This window comes from Mobula hypostoma, chromosome 9 (genome assembly GCF_963921235.1).
Source record: "Mobula hypostoma chromosome 9, sMobHyp1.1, whole genome shotgun sequence".
NCBI lineage: Eukaryota > Metazoa > Chordata > Chondrichthyes > Myliobatiformes > Myliobatidae > Mobula > Mobula hypostoma.
In genome coordinates this window covers 2,796,452-2,817,165 of record NC_086105.1, presented here as the reverse complement: position 1 = coordinate 2,817,165, position 20,714 = coordinate 2,796,452, and the positions used below count along the sequence as shown (strand labels likewise).

The 20,714-nt window shown below is 45.9% G+C and overlaps 1 protein-coding gene across 1 annotated transcript in view; it reads right to left on the bottom strand.

Moving 5' to 3' along the window:
* LOC134351450 (plakophilin-2-like) overlaps positions 1-20,714 on the bottom strand; it is a 54,418-nt gene that overhangs the window by 20,841 nt on the left and 12,863 nt on the right. Inside the window, exons 4-6 of the mRNA XM_063057592.1 lie at positions 13,199-13,337; positions 8,359-8,566; positions 5,519-5,690 (exon numbers count right to left, since the gene is read on the bottom strand). Of these exons, the coding sequence (XP_062913662.1) occupies positions 5,519-5,690; positions 8,359-8,566; positions 13,199-13,337 (519 nt within the window). The remainder of the gene's footprint in view (positions 1-5,518; positions 5,691-8,358; positions 8,567-13,198; positions 13,338-20,714) is intronic.

Here is a 20,714-nt window from a genome sequence, read left to right as displayed (position 1 = left end):
CAGGTTACAAGTTCAAGTTAAAGTTTATTGTCATCTGACTGTACACGTACACAACCAAACGAAACAACGTTCCTCTGGTGTTGGAGCTTGGAGTTCACTTCCAGCATCATCTGTAGGGAGCCTGTACGTCCTCCCACTATCTCTATCAAACCTCCTCTTAGTCTCCTACGCTTCAGGGAATAAAGTCCTCGAGTCTTCGAACAGAAGCTGACATTCAGCCCATTATACCAGTGCTAGCCCTCACAAGAACATAAGAAATAGGAGCAGGAGTCGGCCATCTGGCCCGTCGAGCCTGCTCTGCCATTTAATAAGATCATGGCTGGTCTGGCCATGGACTCATCTCCACCTGTCTGCCTTTTCCCCATAACCCTTAATTCCCCTACTGTGCAAAAATCTATCTAACTTTGTCTTAATTATATTTACTGAGGGCCTCCACTGCTTCATTGGGCAGAGAATTCCACAGACTCATCACTCTCTGGAAAAAGCAGTTCCTCCTCATCTTCATCCTAAATCTACTCCCCCAAGTCTTGAGGCTATGTCCCCTCGTTCTGTTCTCACCTACCAGTAGAAACAACTTTCCTGCCACTATCTTATCTATCCCTTTCATAATTTTATATGCTTCTATAATATCTCCTCTCATTCTTCTGAATTCCAGTGAGTACAGTCCCAGGCAACTCAATCTCTCCCCATAGTCTAACCCCTCATCTCTGAAATCAACCTGGTGAACCTCCTCTGCATCGCCTCCACAGCCAGTATATCTTTCCTCAGGTAAGGAGACCAGAACTGCAAGCAGTACTCCAGGTGCGGCCTCACCAGTACCCTGTACAGTTGCAGCATAACCTCCCTGCTCTTGAATTCAATCCCTCTAGCAATGAAGGCCAACATTCCATTTACCTTCTTGACAGCCTGCTGCACCTGCAAACCAACCTTTTGTGATTCATGCACGAGCACTCCCAAGTCCCTCTGCACAGCAGCATGCTGCAATGTTTTACCATTTAAATAATAATCTGCTCTTTCATTTTCCTTCCAAAGTGGATGACCTCGCATTTACCAACATTGTACTCCATCTGCCAGACCCTTGCCCACTCACTTAACCTATCTATATCTCTCTGCAGACTCTCCGTATCTTCTGCACAATTTGCTTTCCCACTCAATTTAGTATCATCAGCAAACTTAGATATGCTACACTCGGTCCCATCTTCCAGATCGTTAATGTATATCGTGAACAGTTGCAGGCCCAGCACTGACCCCTGTGGCACACTGCTCACCACTGATTGCCAACCAGAGTAACCCCCATGTATCCCAACTCTCTGCTTTCTATTAGTTAACCAATCCTCTATCCATGCTAAAATACATCACCCCCAACTCTGTGCATCCTTATCTTATGGATAAGTCTTTTATGTGGCACCTTATCAAATGCCTTCTGGAAATCCAAGTAAATAATGTCCATCTGTTCCCCTCTATCCACTGCGCTTGTTATATCCTCAAAGAACTCCAGAAAGTTTGTGCACCTTGTGCCACCCTCCTCCTCCAAATCCACCTGAGCCCACAGCTCTCAAGTCTTAGTTCAGGCAAAACTCTCATCAACCTCGAGCCCACCTATAGTACTAGGATCCTGAAGACCCACACGTCAAGGCTCAACACCAGCTTCCCTACTACCATTAGGTTTTTAATTTATTGAGATACAATGTGGAACAAGCCCTTCCCACCCTTCGAGCGGTGCTGCACGGTAATCCCGGACTTAGCCCTAGTCTAATCATGGGACAACTTACAATGACCAATTAACCCATGAAAAGGTACGCCTTTGGACTGTGGGAGGAAACTGGAGCACCCGGAGGAAACCCACGCAGTTGACTGGGAGAACGCACAAACTCCTTACAGTGGGAATTGAACCTGGGTCGCCGGTACTGTAAATGTGCTAACCACTACATTAACGTAACACCCCAGTGAACCCCGAACCCATCTGAAAAACCCTAACACTACCTCAGACTGAATTCCTTTCTTGTTCCCTCTCAGCTTGCACTCATATCGTTAGGTTTACTTTTATCATGCTAGTGTAATTGATGTTAATTTAAGTTTATGTCATGTTTGTAATGCAGTGTGCTGTAAAGAGCTAAACTTCATGGCATTCCTAGCCTGGGTATGTCTGCCCACCACAATGAACTACATATCAGTTCCTGTGCTGGTGAGAGAGGACCTCAGAAAGAGGATAGGCTGAGTGAAATAGAACATTATTCTTTGGAAGTGTGAAGGAGGATGAGAGATGATGTGACAGAGGTGTACAAGACGATAAGAGACATAGATAGAGTGGACAACTAGAGTCATTTCCCCAGGGTGGAAATGGATAATACCAAGGAGCATGATTTTAAGGTGATAGGAGGAAAGTATGGGGGGGAAGAATGTCAAAAATTATTTATTTATTTACACAGAGAGTGGTAAGTGTGTGGAACACACTGCAAGAGATGGTGGTGGAGGCAGATACATTAGGGACAGTTAAAATACTCTTAGATAGGCACATGGACGATAGGAGAATGGGGACAGGGGCTGTGTAGGAGGGATGGGTTGGATTGACTTTGAGAATAGATTAAAGGGTCAGTAACACATCATGGGCCGAAGGGCCTGTACTCTGCTGTAGTATTCTATGTTCGGTCCATCCCAACTCTCCATGGAAATGCCACAAGCCGAAAACAACACTCACCCAGAGTGAGGTCATTAACAACTTCACGCTTCACTGAGCAGACAGATGAACTGTGTCAGTGCGTGCTGATGTGCACTGATATACGCCCTGTCCCCCAGGTATAACCGAGGAAGTATGTTTGCCTGAAGGTATTGTGCTGTTCCTGAAGCTGAGAGTTGAGATTAGTCACCGGGGACAACAGACCCCAGATCTCTACTGGAGCTCTCCGGATTGACTGAGACAGAGGCATAACACTTGCCGCTGTTATCCTGAGCAGCAGCGGGATCCTATCTGCGGTCTGTGTACAGTCAGACTGTAGCTATAGAGTCATAGAGCACAGGATCAGGCCCTTCAGCCCAACTGTCCCTGCTGACCCAGACGCCCCATCCAAGGTAGTCTCATTTGCCAGCACTTGACCCATAAACACTTAAACCTTTCCTGTCTATGTACCTGTCTTTTAAAAGTTGTTACTGTACCTGCCTCAACAACTTCCTCTGGTAGCCCGTTCCACACAGATATCACCCTGAAAAAAAAGGTTAGAATGTAGAATACTACAGCAAAGTATTCAAGCTCCTCTTAAATCTTTCCCTTCTCACCTTCAACTATTCCCTCTAGTTCTTGATTCTCCGACTCCAGGGAAAAGACGGAGTACATTCACCTTATCTGTGCCTTTCTAAAGAAATCTGATTGTTACCACCAGGATGTTTGTGGGAGTTTGCTGTGCAGGGTGTGTCTGCCATTATAATGACTGTGTGTAAAATTCTGTCCAGCTTCTTCCCCTCTAGGACACAGAACAACACCGCACAGCACAGGGTCTTTGGCCCACAATGTTGCAATGACATTTTAACTTCTCTAAGATCAATCCAACCCTTTCCTCCCTCATCCCTCCCCCCCCCCCACCTTTTTTCTATCATCCACTTGCCTAAGAGTTCCTTAAATATACCTAATGTTTCTGCCTCCACAACCACTCCTGGCAGGGTGTTCCACACACCCACAACTCTTTGTTTAACAAAAGCTTCGGTCTGACACCCACCATACCCCTACACTCCTCTCCAATCACCTTATAGTTACTCACCCTCGTATTAGCCATTTCCATCCTGGGAAAAAACCTCTGGCTGTCCACTCAATCTATGCTTCTTACCATCTTGTACACCTCTACAAAGTCATCTCTCATCCTCCTTCACCGCAAAGAAAAAAGCCCTACCTCACTTAATCTATCCTCATAAAACGTGCTCTCTAATCCAGGCAGCGTCCTGGTAAATCTCCTCTGCACCCTCTCTAAAGCTTCCATATCCTCCTTATAATGAGGAGTCCAGAACTGAACGCAATACTCCACGTGCGGTCTAACCAGAGTTTTATAGAACTGCAACATTACCTTGTGACTCTCGAACTCATTCCCCCAACTAATGAAGGCCGACACACCATATGCCCTCTTCACCACCCTGTCAACTTGCGGGGCAACTTTGAGCAGCCCATGGATTTATACTCCAAGATCCCTGCAGTGAAAACGTCCTACCATTTACCCAGGTAACGCAGGTCAGACAACGTCTATGGAAAAGAGTAAACTAGCAGAATTACTGAGCAATTACTGGAAGTTAGAGAAGTCAATGTTCATGCCATCAGGCTACTCAGACGGAATATAAGGTGTTGCTTCTCCAACCTGAGTGTGACCTCATCATGGCAGTAGAGGAGGCTATGGACTGACATGTCGATCTTCTTACTCTGACTTCTCATCTTTTATTCCCAGTCCTGATGAAGGGTCTCACCCTGAAGCATCAACTGTTTATTCTTTTCCATAGATGCTGCCTGGCCTGCAGAGTTCCTCCAGCATTTTATGTGTGTTGCCCAGTATTTCAGATGTGGCCTCACCAACGCTCTGTACAAACAGAACACAACTATCTTGTTCCTGCTTCAGACGTGGCCTCACCAACGCTCTCTACAACTGGAACATAACTACCTTGTTCTTGCCCCAGCCCCTATGTAATGTTGGATTGGGATGTAGAATTATTATTTTCCTTGTACTTTTCATGTAGTTGAACTTTCCTCTGCTTGCTTGTGTAGTAATATGACAATTTTCTTTGCTTTCTTTTATATAATCACCAATATACACGGAATTGTTCTGCAAATTGACCAGTAATTACGGTACAGTTGATTTTGTATTCTTTTAGAAAATTCTTAGTTTTCAGTAGCAGGTATCACGCCAGTTGAATCTGACTATATTATTGGTTAATTTGTTATCTCTGAAATTTTATATATTTCTAATGTCATTTCCAGTACTCAAGTGTAAAGGAAAACTATATGTTACTCCAGATCCGATGCAGCACAAAAAATTCACAATAAGATAAAGAAAACAATAATAATTTTAAAAATCACAATAAGTATAAATGCTTAAGATAGCTAGATTGTTATCAAATTTCACGTCACATGCCAGTAATAATAAACTGGATTCTGATACATAGATAGATTGTGTGTCCATAAAGTGACTCTAGGCACAGGAGTGTCTGCACATAAGGTGACTGTAACAGGTAATGATAAAGTAGTGGTAGTCGGGGTGTGGAAGGGTGGGTTAGTGGGTGGAGGTGTTTTTTAGCCTTACTGTTTGGGGAAAGTAACTGTTTTTGAGTCTGGAGCTCCTGGTGTGGATGCCGTGTAGCCTCCTCCCTGATGGGAGTGGGACACACAGTCCTGCCTGCTAGCGTTTTGTGACTGAGGCACCCGAACTCCTAGAGCCCTCAGAACCTCACTCACTTACTGGGTACCGCGCTGCTCTCTCGAGCTGGGCTCACTGAACTGGCTTTGGGATGATTTAACCAGAACAGGGGAACTACAAAAGCAGCTCACCTCAAGCAGCCGGTGGTGTTGTAGAAGATATCGGGATCCGTATCGATGTTTTTAACATCGCCATCAGGCCAGCCAGCATATGGGACGATGATGGTCGCTGTCAGTGGGTGCAGGGCCTTTTCGATCAGCTCATCCTTCAGTTCCTCACTCGAAGACAGATTCCACATTAAACCTGAAGGCAGGCCAACAGCGAGGACAAAGCCATCAGACAATGAGAAAAGGAGAGGAATTTATCAACACAAGGGCATACAGCACAGTACAGGCCCTTCGGCCCACAATGCGGAGCCAACCTATGGAAACCTACTCCATCATCAATTTAACCCTTCCCTCCCACCCTCCGTCTTTACTGTCATCCATATGCCTCTCTAAGAATCTCTTAAATGTCCCAGTGTATCTGCCTCTATCACCACCCCTGAGAGCACGTTCCTTGCACCTACCACTCTGTGTAAGAAAACCTAACTCTGACACCTCCACCCCCTCCACTATACCATCTTCCAATTACCTTAAAATCATGCCCCCTGGTATTAGCCGTTTCCAGCCTGGGAAAAGTCCCTGGCTGCCCATTCAATCTATGCCTCTTATCATCTTGTACACCTCTAGCAAGACATCTCTCATCCTCCTCCACTCCAAAGAGAACAGCCCCAGCTCACTCAGCCTGTCCTGATGTCATGCTCTCTAGCCCAGGCAGTGGTTATCATGGTACCATTACAGCCCAGAGTGTCAGAGTTCGGAGTTCAATTCCAATGTCATCTGCATGGGCACATCGGTTTCCTCCTACAGTCCAGAGATGTACCAGTTAATAGGTTAATCGATCGGTCATTCTAGATCGTGTCATGGTTGGGCTAGTGTTCAACTGGGGTTTGCTGGGCGGTATGGCTTGGAGAGCTGGTAGAGCTTGTTTCACACTCTATCTCAATAAATAAGTAAATCAAATGCTGGAAAAACCCAGCAGATCAAGCAACATTTGTGGAGACAGAAAGAGCTAAAGACCCTTCAATTGAAACATCCTTAAGCGGAATCAAAAAGAACAGAAAGCAACTCAGTCTGGGTCACTGAAAAACAGCTTTTTATTCTGGCATCTTCTCCCTTCCTGTCCAGTCCTGAAGAAGGGTCTCGACGAGAAACATTGACTGTTCATTCCTCTCCACAGATGCTGCCTGACCAGCTGAGTTCCTCCGTGTGTGTGTGTGTGTGTGTGTGTGTGTGTGTGTGTGTGTGTGTGTGTGTGTGTGTCTGTCTGTCTGTCTGTCTGTGTTCTGGCTCTGGATTTCCAGTATCTGCAGAATCTTGTGTTTACTTAAAGCTAATGTTTTTCTCTTTCCTAACTCTGATGAAGAGTCTCCAACTTGAACCATCAGCTCTGCTTCTTTCTCCATGGATGCTGCCTGACCTCAGATTTCCAACACCTGCAGTTTTGTTTTGGTTTTCACAGCAGTAAAAAGAGACAGAAAAGGCTGTGGATAATCAGCAGGTCAGGCTTCAGCCGTGTGGGGAGAAAAGTTCTGGGTCGATAACATTTCTTCAAAACTTTAATATGATACCAGCATCTTTTTCCTGGGCAGCAATGGCCAACAGCAGAGGATGAAAAACGAACCAACTTTTGGCCAATTTAAGCACCGAGCCAGATTAAAACGGTTAAGGCGTTGAGGTCGAGGACGAAGGATGAACCAGCATCAGCTCACTACTGTGAGGCTTTACTTGCCTCAGTGCTGAACTGGCTCGGCAGCTGTGGCCTGCATCCACTGGGCCCCTGGACAGGCTCCACCGCGAACTGGCTGTGGCCTGCATCCACTGGGCCCCTGGACAGGCTCCACCGCTAACTGGCTGTGGCCTGCAGCCACTGGGATCCTGGACCAGCAACAGAGCTAACTGGCTGTGGCCTTCATTCATTGGGCCTCTGGACAGGCTCCACCGCGAACTGGCTGTGGCCTTCATCCATTGGGCCCCTGGACAGGCTCCACCGCTAACTGGCTGTGGCCTGCAGCCACTGGGATCCTGGACCGGCAACAGAGCTAACTGGCTGTGAGGCTGTGGAATCCCTGTTGGGGGCTCTGCAGTTCATGTTCTGTTATGTTTACTTTTTTTAATTGTTTGCACTATTTGATCTTTATACGCACATTGGCTGTTTGACCGTCTTTGTGATGTCTGTGTTTTGGTGGATTCTATTGTGTTTCTCTACTTTACGGCTGCCTGCAAGAAGATGATTCTCAAGGTTGTATATGGTACACGTAACTTTGATAATAAATGTACTTTGAACATCCATTTCAGTTGATTGGAGGAAAACATAGGGCGGAATGTTACAGGTAGTTTTTTTTTACACAGTGGCGGATGTATGGAACACATTGCTGGGGCGATGGTAGAGACAGATACATTAGAGACATTTAAGAGACTCGTAGATAGGAACATAGATGAAAGAAAAAAATGGAGGGTTCTGACCTGTCTGAGAGAGAAGGGTTAGATTGAGGGCTTACGTAGATCAGCACAACACTGTGGGTTGAAGGGCCTGTACTGTTCTATCTTCTAGATGAACACTGGGCAAGTGGTGATTGTGCAGTGATTTACATCATGGGTCGAAGGGCCTTACTGTCCAACTCGGCCAAGGTAGGGCTGAGTTAGTCAGACCTTCATCAAACAGTGTAGCAGGTTCGAGAGGCTAACGTCCTTCTCCTTTTATTCACACCTGGGAACGAATTTAAACGTCCAAAGGAAAGTTCAGGAACATCATTTGATAAGTAAACTAGGGAGCTAATTACCCCCCCACCCTCTCCACCGAAGATGGAGTTTGCAAATTCACAGCGTGTGAGGTCAGAGGGTGGATCAGCCGATGTCCCAGGACTCACCGGTGACTTGTTTCTTGATCTCGATGTCTTTGCTCTGCCCCAGTAGCTCCACCAGCTTCTGCAGTCCATTATGTTTCTTCACCTCAATCTTGCTGTTGTTCTCCTCGAACACCCCGTTGCGGATGGCCGCACACGCGGCTCTCTGAACCTCCGCGTCCTCACTGTTCAGCAGAGCGACCAGCTTCTCGATTCCATCCAACTCGTACAACTGTGGGAGAGAGGTGGACAATGGGATACTCTACTCCACAGCTACACCGAACGAACAAAGTAGCTCCCCGGCAGCAGGTGAGTGAGACAAATGTGAGTTTGGGGGCGCCTCGATAGAGCATCAGGCAGTGTTACATCACAGGGCGTTGGGGTTCAGAGTTCAATTCTGGCACCCTGTCCTCTCGTCGCTGTATTTGTCAATACAATGAACACTGTTTACTCAGTGAGTTTCCTGTCAGCAAGGTACTCCACTCCACCTCAGTGGAGGTGAGAATTAACTAATCTGAACTTGTATCTGATTGTGGGATGTCACGTGTACATTGAAACACACTGTGAAATGCATCATTTAGCATCAAATCACATCAGAGAGGATTGTGTTGGGCAGCCTGCAAGTGTGCATGAGACCATGCGGCATAGGAGCAGAATTAGGCCATTCAGCCCATCGAGTCTGCTCCACCATTCCATCATGACTGATTTATTTTCCCTTTCAATCTCATTCTCTCATTTTCTCCCCATAACCTTTCACGCCCTTACTAATCAAGAAACTACCAACCTCCACTTTCAAATATACCCAATGACTTGGCCTCCACAACCGTCAGTGGTAATGAATTCCACAGATTCACCAAGCTCCAGCAGAAGAAATTCCTCATCTCAGTTCTAAAGGGTCATCCTCCTATTATGAGGTTCTACCCTCCCCACTATAGGAAACATCCTCTCTACATCCAGTCTTATCTTGGCATTTCAATATTCGATACGCTTCAATGTGATCTCCCCATTCTTCTAAACTCCAGCGAGTACAGGCTGAGAGCCATCAAACACTCTACGTGTTAACCCTTTTATTGCTGGGATCGCTCGTTAACCTGTTCTGGACCCTCTCCAATGCCTGCACATCTTTTAGATAAAGAGCCCAAAACTGCTGACGATACTCCAAGTGCAGTCTGACCAAAGCCTTATAAAGCCTCTGCATTACATCTTTGTTGAATGCAACTACATGTACTTTAAGGATTAGACTTCAAAACTCTGAAGACTTTGCTCTCATTCTGTTGGGGTATTTTACTATAAGGACCACCAGTCAATGGGCTGAATTCTTCTGCAGAAGCCCTGCCTGTGTGCTTGAATCTGCTGCCTTTTAAAAGCAGAAACCCAGGACCTCCAAGTGTAGCAGCAGCGAGGACCCTGTCACGTGTGTCTCATCTCCCGAGAGCCCAAAGTCTCTCCACCATCTACCAGGCACAATTCAGGACCGTGACGAAACACCATTCACCTGTCTGGGGAAGTCCTGCTCCCCCAGCTGTGAAGATGCCTGACATCATTCAGGACAGATCAGCCCATCCACCACAATACAGTGCTTGGGGCACCGTAGTGGTTTACAGAACCCTATTACAGTTCAGGGCGTCAAGAGACAGGAGTTCAGTTCTGATGCTCTCTGTAAGGAGATTTACACTATTACTACAGCTCAGGGTAGAGTCTGAATTTAATTCTGATGCTGTCTGTAAGGAGTTTTTAATGTTCTTCCTGTGAACTGCTTGAGTTTCTTCCCACAGTCCAAAAATGAAACGGTTAGTAGATTAACTGGTCATTGGAAGTTGTCCTGTGATCAGGCCAGGGTTAAATGGGTGGGTTGCTGGGGGTGTGGCTCGTTGCACCAAAAGGGCGTGTTCCACACTGCATCTCTAAATAAACGAAGAATAGCCCAAAGGCCAAGAACTCTGTCATGAGTAACTCAGCTCCTGACAGCACAAAGACTCTCCAGCAGGCACAAGTCAGGAGCATGACTGAACACCACTCAGCTGCCTGGGAGAACACTGGAGAACTCTGGAGAAGCTAGACCCCATTCAGGACAACGCAGCCCATTCACTCTGCTATGTTGGTGCCAGAGGCCCAGCACAACTCTCGCTGATATGATTTGAGGCAAACGAGACAGTTCACTCTATATTTCAATTTACATGTGACAAATAGAGCTTCAGATCTTTAATGTTTCCTCTGCCACAGGTGCAGGGAGGCCACAATGTGCACCATCTACATGACGTCATAAGAGTAATACAGTGCAGAATCAGGCCTTCAGCCCAACCAGTCAATGCTGACCACAGAATCCTCTCTGCTCATCCCAGTTCCTGTAACACTCCAAGCCCTTCCCCTCCACGTACATATCAAATGTCTCTTAATTGTCACAATTATACCCACCTAAACCACTTCCTCTAGTAGCTCATTCACAAACCTGTGTGTAAAGAAGTTACCTGTCAGATCTCTTCAAAATCTCTCCCCTCTTATCTTGTACCTGTCTCCTCTGGTTTTGGAGGAAACAATGACTGCCATTCTTATCCATACCCCTCATAATTTTATACACATCTGTGAGGTCCCTGGAGTAAATAAAGATCCCGTGTGGCCAACCTCTCCCATTACTGAGGCCGCCAATCCAGGCAGCTCCTTGTAAATCTCTCCTGTACCCTCTCCAGCTTGACATTGTCGCTCCCATTACAGGGTGGCTAACCTGTACACAGTACTCCACGGGTGGTCTCACCAATGATTGCAACATAATGTCCCAACGCCTAAACTCACTCGGCACACTGATCAGTCCAATGTGCTAAACACCTTCTTTATCTCCCTGTCTACTTGTGCACCCATTTTCAGTGAACTGGGTACTTGTACACCCAGGGCCCTCTATTGCACAACTCACATCATTCACTGTATAGGCCCTAATTGTCCAAATGCATCACCTCACACTTATTTAAGTTGCAAGCAACACACACAAAATGCCGGTCAAACTCAGCGGGTCAGGCAGCATCTATGGAGGGGAATAAACAGCATTTTCTGTGTGTTGCTCTGGATTTCCAACATCTGCATAATCTCTTATGATTATCTAAATTGAAATCCATTTGCCATTCCTTAGTCCAACTCCCTAACTGATGAAGATCTCTTTATAATTCATGTAACTTGCTTCACTATCAACAGCAAATTTGCTAATCCTGCCATGTAGATTTAGGTTCAAGTTTAATTGTCATTCAAACATCTGCACAAATACAGCTGAACGAAACAGCCTTCATCTGGAGCCAAGGTACAAAACACAGAACCAACAGCACACAGCACATATATGTGGTTACCACAGCAGGAAAAACATAGTCACACAAACAATAATTTAAACCAAGTCCCTGAGTGTCATGGCCTGCAGATTGATGGTGCCTGGATGTTGTCCTGGAGCCATGAGAAGATGTAGAGGGTAAACAGAGGTCCCAACATTGACCCTTAGGACATCCATGAGTCATAGGCCTCCAACCTCCTCTGGGCTGCTCTGATAGCACTACCCAAACATATGACCTCAACCACATAAAAGGACAAGGGTAGAAGATACAGGGAGACACCACTGCATGCAGGTTCCTCTCTAATTAACTCACCACCTTGACACAGAAATTGTTCGCTTTCCTGGATCTGTGCCCTGGAACTTGCTCTCAGCAGCACAGAGGAAGCACCTTCATCAGGGGGGCAGCCGCTCAAGAAGGCAGTTCAATTCCACCCTTTGTCAGGGGCAGTAACATTAGCCTTGCCAACAATTCAAACATCCAAATTAACAAAGAGAGGAGAAGTCAGAGCAACACACACAAAATGGAGGAGCTCAGCAACTCAGGCAGCATCGACGGAAAGGAATAAACAGTTGACGTTTTGGGCTGAGACCCTTCATCAGGACTGTGAAGGAAGGGAGCAGAAGCTAAAATAAAAAGGTGAGGCGGGGGGGTAGGAAGGGAAGGAGGACAAGCTATTAAAACTATTCTCTAAATAGGGAGAAAATTCAAAAATTGAAAGTGCAAAAGGATTTGGAAATTCTCATGCAGAATTGCCTAAAGATTAATTTGTGGTGAGACAGGCAAATGCAACGTTAGCATTCATTTCAAGAGGACTGGAATATAAAAGCAAGGATGTAATGTTCAGGCTTTATAAGATATTGGTGAGGTCTCACTTGGAGTACTGTGAGCATTTTTGGATCCCTTATCTAAGAAATGACGTGGTGACATTGGAGAGAGCTCAGAGGAGGTTCACAAAAATGATTCCTCATATGAAGAGCATTTGATGGCTCTGGGCCTGTATTCACTGGAATTCAGAAGAATGAGGGGTGACCTCATTGGAACCTATTGAACGTTGAAAGGCCTTGATAGAGTGGATGTGGAGAGGATGATTCCTATGGAGGGAGAGTCCAAAACCAGAGGACACAGTGTCAGAATAGAGAGGCATTTAGAACGGAGATGAGGAGGAATTTCTTTAGCCAGAGAATGGCGAATCTGTGGAATTCATTGCTACGGGCATGTGCAAGGCTAAGTCATTAAGTATATTTAAGGGAGAGGTTGACAGATTCTTGATTAGTCAAGGTGGAAGGCAGGCGATTGGGTCTGAGAGGGAAATGGATCAACCACAATAAAATGATGGAACAGACTCAACAGGCCAAATGGCCTAATTCTGCTCCTATACCTTATGGTCGTGGTCTAAGCTAAAAGGTGATAGGTGAAGCCACGTGAGTGGGGGAGAGGCTAAGAGGTGATACATGGAAAAGGCAAGAGCTGGAGAAGAAGGAATTTGATAGGAGAGGAGAGTGGACCATGAGAGAAAGGGAAAGAGCAGGGTACTGGGGGAAAGTTTAAGGTACCTCTTTCTTCGCCTCGGGTCTCTGGAAGCAATCATGTTGGATAAAATTGGCTCCATACACCACGTAGTCCATCTTTTCGTGTGTCAGAGCAGAAACAGCCGTTTCCATCGTCCATTCTCCATTGTCATCGACACTGGTACTAACAGCACACAACACGTTAGATTACCTGCAGTGCTACAATAATAGACAAATACAGCACCAACAGGCCCTTCAGCCCAAGTGGTCTATGCTGAGAACACCATCATCCCTGTAGTCCCAGATGACTACATTCAGCCTGTAACCCACCCAGCCCTTCCCCTCCATGTAACTGTGGAAATGCCTGATCATTGTTGAAACCGTACCGCCTTGAATACATCCCCTGGAAGCTCATTTCTGGTACTCACCACTCTCTGTTACCCCACAAGTCCCTGATCTCTCTCCCCTCTTTCCTTGTATTTACAGTATGCCCTCTGGCTTTGGGTTCCCTAACCCTGGAGTCAAGACTATGTCGATCTACCTTATCCATGCTAATGCATTACATTCCAAGTATGTCACACTGGTCAGGTGATTTTGGAGTGGTATGTTAGTAAGGCAAGATGCAGACACAGAGTCATAGAACACTAAATCACAGAAACAGATAAGGCATTTATCCCTGCTCGTAGCCTAAGTGCTACACCTGCCCCTACACCTCCTCCCCTCCATTCAGGGCCCCAAACAGTCCTTCCAGGTGAGACAACACTTCACCTGAGAATCTGCTGGGGTCATCTATTGTGTTCAGTGCTCACTATGCGGCCTCCTCTACGTTGGTGAGTCCCGGCATAAATTGGGAGACCATCAAGTACATCTGCACCAGCTGCCACAAGCTGGACTTCCCAGTAGCCAAACATTTTAATTCCCATTCCGACAGGTCGATCCATGGCCACTCTCTGTGTGGAAAACCATTCCACATCTTCTGACAGCTCGCTCCATATCCTGACCACTCTCTGTGTGGAAAACCATTCCACATCTTCTGACAGCTCGCTCCATATCCTGACCACTCTCTGTGTGGAAAACCATTCCATGCCCTCGGACAGCTTGTTCCATATCCCAGCCATTCACTGGGTGGAAAAGTTGCCTCTCAGATTCCTATTAAATCTCTCCCTTCACACATTAAGCCTGTGCCATCCAGTTCTTGATTTTCCCAACTGAAGGAAAAGAGTTGTACGGTCCTCATGATTTTATACACATTTCCGAGATAACTCCCAAAACTGCTATACTCCAAGGAATATAAAGACCCAAGCTGCCCAACTTCTTTCTATAAATCCTAGTAGCATCCTTATAAATCTCCTCTGAATTCTTTACCGATTAATGGCATCTTTCCTATAGTAGGATGGCCGAAATGGAACAACATATTCCGATTACCGCCCCAGTAATGTCTTGTACAAAGCATCATCCAAATATCTATACAGAAGATTCCTGCTACAGTGGTCACTGAGTGTACGTCAGAATCCCAACATCCACATTATTCCCATATGGTTTCTGATATTCCTGGTCCATCATTTTGTAAGTTAAACAGCCCCAGGTACCATTCCACAGAACATATTACAGCACGGTACAGGCCCTATTAATAGGTTAATAGGTTGTGCCATCCTATTAACCTATTCTAAGATCAATCGAACCTTTCCCTTCTACATAGCCCTTCATATTTCTTTCATCATGTGCCTATCTAAGAGTCTCTTAAATGTCCTTAATGTATCTACCACCACCCCTGGCAGGGCATTCCACACAACCACCACTCCTTGTGTTAAAAACAACCTACCTTTGACATTCTCCCTACACTTTCTTCCAATCACCTTAAAAATACACCCTCCATTCCTCCACACTGCTCAGAATCCAGCCATGAACCCTGTATTCAGGGTTCAGGTTTGAGCTTCCAAAAGTAAATCACTTCACACTTTCTCAGATTGAACACCGTCTGCCACTTCTGTCCAGTTCCGCATCCTGCCAACGTCCTGCTGAAACCTTCAACCACCTTCACCGGGGAAAGACCACCTTCCCATCCTCTCTGCATCTCAATCTCCACTGGATAAACAGGGGCAACGTTTTCAGCTTAGGTCTTGGGAATTTTATCAGCAGGACAGACTCCTGTTGAGAGCCTCAGAATTCAAGGACGTCCCTTTAGAACAAGATGAGGAGGAATTTCTTTAGTTAGAGGGTGGTGAGTCTGCAGAATCCATTGCCACAGATAGCTGTACAGGCCAAATCATTAGGTTAATTAAAATGCAGATTAATTAGTAATGGCATCGAAGGTTATGGGGAGAAGGCAGGAGGATGGGGTTGAAAGGGATAATAAATCAGTCATGGCGGAATAGTCTCAATGCACTGAATGCCCAATTCTGCTCCTATCTCTTCAGGTCTGAAGTAACTTACCAAGGAGTTACACATGGATGGTGCCAGCAACTCCTGCTACAGTTCACTCAGGGCTGTTGGAAGTACAAGATCACGTCAGGAGGATTTAGAAACATTAACATTGGTCTGAGTTCTACCTATCCTAGTTATTTCATTATCGTCATTTTAGCATTTCATCTTGCACAACTTCAGATTGGACTACAGACTTTTGCACTCATTTTTGCATTTATTATTCCTTAATGTTATTAAGACCAAGGAACTGATTGTGGACTTCAAGGAGGGGAAGTCACACCAGTCCTTGTCAAGGGATCAGCAGGGGAAAGGGTGAGTCGTTTCAAGTTCCTGGACATCAATATCTCTGAAGTTCTATCCTGGCCCAACATATTGATGCAATTATTAAGAAGGCATGACAGCAGTTATATTTCATTAGGAGCTTGAGGAGATTTGCTATGTCACCAAAGGCTTTAGCAAATTTCTACAGATGTATAAGGAAAACCAAAATCAGAATCTTCAACTCAAAATGTTAAATGTTAAAACAGTGTTCTGATATGGCTCTGAAACCTGGGGAACAATAAAGAAGACACTACAAAAACTGCAGGCTTTCATCAACCAGTGCCCGAGAAGAATGCTAAACACCAAATAGACTGATAAAAGTAAACCGGAGAATATGGGAAAAGACCAGGCTGGATTCCATTGAGATCCAAATATACCAATGGAAATGGAGGCGAATTGGTCACACCTTCAGGAAGCCAACAACGTCGCCAGGCAGACATCAAAATGGGATCCCCAAGGAAAGAGGAAAAATGGACATCCAAAGAACACACGGAGAGAGATGTCGAGGCTGAAATGAGACGATGCAGACACTCCTGGTCCACCCACGAGAAACGGGCTCAGATCAGAGGATGATGGAGAGGGGAGGTCATCGATGGTCTGTGCTCCATTGGGAGCCAAGGGCCTAAGAAGACAATGACCACGAAGGACATTCTAATGGACCCCAGCATCGAGAATATTTTCAACAGGTGATGACTCGAGAAAGCAGCATCCATCATTAAGGACCCTCATTAGAGATAGAGAATTGGTTGGCAGACAGGAAGCAAAGAGTGGGAATAAACGGGACCTTTTCAGAATGGCAGGCAGTGACTAGTGGGGTACCGCAAGGCTCAGTGCTGGGACCCCAGTTGTTTACAATATATATTAATGACTTGGATGAGGGAATTAAATGCAACATCTCCAAGTTTGCGGATGACGCGAAGCTGGGTGGCAGTGTTAGCTGTGAGGAGGATGCTAAGAGGATGCAGGGTGACTTGGATAGGTTGGGTGAGTGGGCAAATTCATGGCAGATGCAATTTAATGTGGATAAATGTGAAGTTATCCACTTTGGTGGCAAAGACAGGAATACAGATTATTATCTGAATGGTGGCCGATTAGGAAAAGGGGAGGTGCAACGAGACCTGGGTGTCATTATACACCAGTCGTTGAAAGTGGGCATGCAGGTACAGCAGGCGGTGAAAAAGGCGAATGGTATGCTGGCATTTATAGCAAGAGGATTCAAGTACAGGAGCAGGGAGGTACTACTGCAGTTGTTCAAGGCCTTGGTGAGACCACACCTGGAGTATTGTGTGCAGTTTTGGTCCCCTAATCTAAGGAAAGACATCCTTGCCATAGAGGGAGTACAAAGAAGATTCACCAGATTGATTCCTGGGATGGCAGGACTTTCATATGAAGAAAGACTGGATGAACTGGCTTGTACTCGTTGGAATTTAAAAGATTGAGGGGGGATCTGATTGAAACGTATAAAATCCTAAAGGGATTGGACAGGCTAGATGCAGGAAGATTGTTCCCGCTGTTGGGGAAGTCCAGAATGAGGGGTCACAGTTTGAGGATAAAGGGGAAGCCCTTTAGGACTGAGATTAGGAAAAACTTCTTCACACAGAGAGTGGTGAATCTGTGGAATTCTCTGCCACAGGAAACAGTTGAGGCCAGTTCATTGGCTATATTTAAGAGGGAGTTAGATATGGCCCTTGTGGCTACGGGGATCAGGGGGTATGGAGGGAAGGCTGGTACAGGGTTCTGAGTTGGATGATCAGCCATGATCGTACTGAATGGCGGTGCAGGCTCGAAGGGCCGAATGGCCTACTCCTGCACCTATTTTCTATGTTTATCCAGGACATCCCTGCTTCTCATTGGTACCATCAGAAACTGGTACAGGAGCCTGAAGACACACATTCAACATTCAGGAATAGCTTCTTCCCCTCTGCCATCACATTTCTGAACACCATCTCACTACTTCTGCTTTCTTTTTACACTACTAATTTATTTTTAAATATATATTTCTCATTGTAATTTTATAGGCATCCGTTAGTCTCATGAGACCATGGATTTGCACCTTGGAAGGTTTCCAGGGCGCAGGCCTGGGCAAGGTTGTATGGAAGACCAGTAGTTGCCCATGCTGCAAGTCTCCCCTCTCCACGCCACCGATGTTGTCCAAGGGAAGGGCATTAGCATCCATACAGCTTGGCATCGGTGTCGTCACAGAGCAATGTGTGGTTAAGTACCTTGCTCGAGGACACACACGCTGCCTCAGCTGAGGCTCGAACTCACGACCTTCAAATCACTAGATGAACGCCCTAACCACTTGGCCACGCGCCAACATGTAATTTATAGCATAGTTTATATAGTAACTGTACTGCTGCAAAGCGACAAATTTCACAATATATGTCAGAGATAATAAACCTGATTGATTCTGATAATCTGGATACTGCTTACTCTGTAAACTTCATGAAAACAAGAAATGCCTTGGCACCCTTATGCAACTGACAAAAAAAACTGATCTAATCTACAGGCCATACAAGTTACAGATGGGAAATCTGCTCCCTGGAGCAGTTTGTGAATAGCTTTGAGGTTCCTTAGACTAGATATTTGCTTCTGGGTTTTAAAAATTAAACATAATTTCCCAGCTGACATGAAAGTCACTGGATCATTTGTCACTGTTTCTAATCCATTGCCCAATAACAGGAACAATTCCCATAACCTGGTCTCCTTCTGTGCACAAATCTCCATGATCACATGGCCACCCCACCCCTGGTGCATCTGTCAGAACGATCAGGCAGTCAGTTGCAGATCAGAACAGTGACCAACTATCTCCATTTCACACTCCAGGGGTTGGGAAGAAAGCTTGCCCAAACACAAGTTTAACTAAATCAATACCAGGGATGCTGTGAAGCAGAGAATACTCGGGCAGCATATGGGGTAAGAAACAGGGTTAACATTTCAGTTAGTGTTGGCGCGTGGCCAAGTGGTTAAGGCGTTCATCTAGTGATCTGAAGGTCGCTAGTTCGAGCTTTGGCTGAGGCAGTGTGTTGTGTCCTCGAGTAAGGCACTTAACCACACATCGCTCTGCGACAACACCAGTGCCAAGCTGTATGGGTCCTAAGGCCCTTCCCTTGGACAACATCAGTGTTGTGGAGAGGGGAGACTTGCAGCATGGGCAACTGCCGGTCTTCCATAAAACCTTTCCCAGGCCTGCACCCTGGAAACTTTCCAAGGAGCAAATCCATGGTCTTATGAGACTAACGGGTGCCTATAATGGTAATAATAATAATAAATTCCAGTTAATGACCTATCAAATGTACCAGAACAAGTCAGAAATTTACTTCAGAGGCAGAGAAAGTGGACGGCAGCTAGCAGAAGAAAACAGTTTTCAGTTTTTATTTCAGATTCGGAGTATTGTGTGCAGTTCTGGTCACCTACTTACGGGAACAATAGCAATAAGATTGAAAGAGTGCAGAGAAAATTTACAAGGATGTTGTCGGGACTTGAGGGCTTGAGTTATAGAGAAAGATTGAATAGGTTAAGACTTTATTCCCTGGTGTGTAGGAGAAAGAGTGTGGAATGAGTTGCCAGCAGAGTCGTGGATTGGATTCCATTTTAACACAAGAGAAATTTGGATTGGTGCATGGATGGCAATGGTCTGGGTGCAGGTTGATGAGATGAGGCAAATTAATGGTTCAGAGACTAGATGGGCCAAAAGGCCCTGTTTCTGTGCTGTAGTGCAGTGATCCCCAACCACCGGGCCGCAAAGAATCTGCTACCAGGCTGCGGGGAAACAGTACGATTTGGCAATATGAAGCAATATGGGACAGCTGCACCTTTCTTCATTCCCTGTCACGCCCACTGTTGAGCTTGAACACACGAGGTCATTACGCACACCGGAGGTCATCAGTCGGTATGAGTAAAAAAACAAACGTCGCTTGAGAGTTTCTTTGGAAGAGATGGTAGGGGACATAAAAGGCCTAACGATGATGATAATGCAGAGACAGCTGAGGCCGGGACTGCAAAAAAAAAGAAAGCTTCCTTCAACAGAAAATACGACGAGTCGTACATAAAATATGGCTTTATTGTGACCGGTGACTCACACGCTCCAAGCCCCCTGTGTGGGTTATGTGGAGACAAGCTGTCTAATGAGGCAATGAAGCCCTCAAAACTGCCTCGGCACCTTGAGTCCAAGCACCCTGCACTTAAAGACAAACCCGTTGAGTTTTTTGGGCGGAAAAAACGTGAGCAAGCGGGACGAAAGCAAGTGCTGAGAGCCACCAGCTCCACAAATGCTGCTGCTCTGAGAGCGTCGTACTTAGTGGCTAGCCGTATTGCTACGGCTAAGAAGCCTTTCACTGTTGGTGAAGAATTGATTCTGCCTGCTGCCAAGGACATGTGCTGTGAACTGTTGGGAGAAGCTGCAGCTAACAAGAAGGCACAGGTTTCTCTTTCAGCTACCACAGTTTCAAGGAGAATCGATGACATAGCGGAGGACATCGAAGCACAGCTGTTGGAACGGCTTAATGAGTCTGGTTTCACTACCCGAGTCAGAGGTTGCTCCTGAATGTCAGTCTACACACTGTGTCACACACTGGGAAGTGCTGGCTTGCTGAAAAATGTCACCTGATCTTAATAGCGTATTGAGTGACGTTGTTGAGGTTATCAATCACATCAAAGCAAAAGCCCTTAACTCACATCTGTTTGAGCAGCTTTGCGAGGGAATGGATGCAGAGCACAAACGCCTTCTCTTACACACTGAAGTCAGGTGGCTATCAAGGGGGAGAGCCCTGGCCAGGGTTTTTGAGTTATGAGAGCAGCTACAGAGATTTCTTTC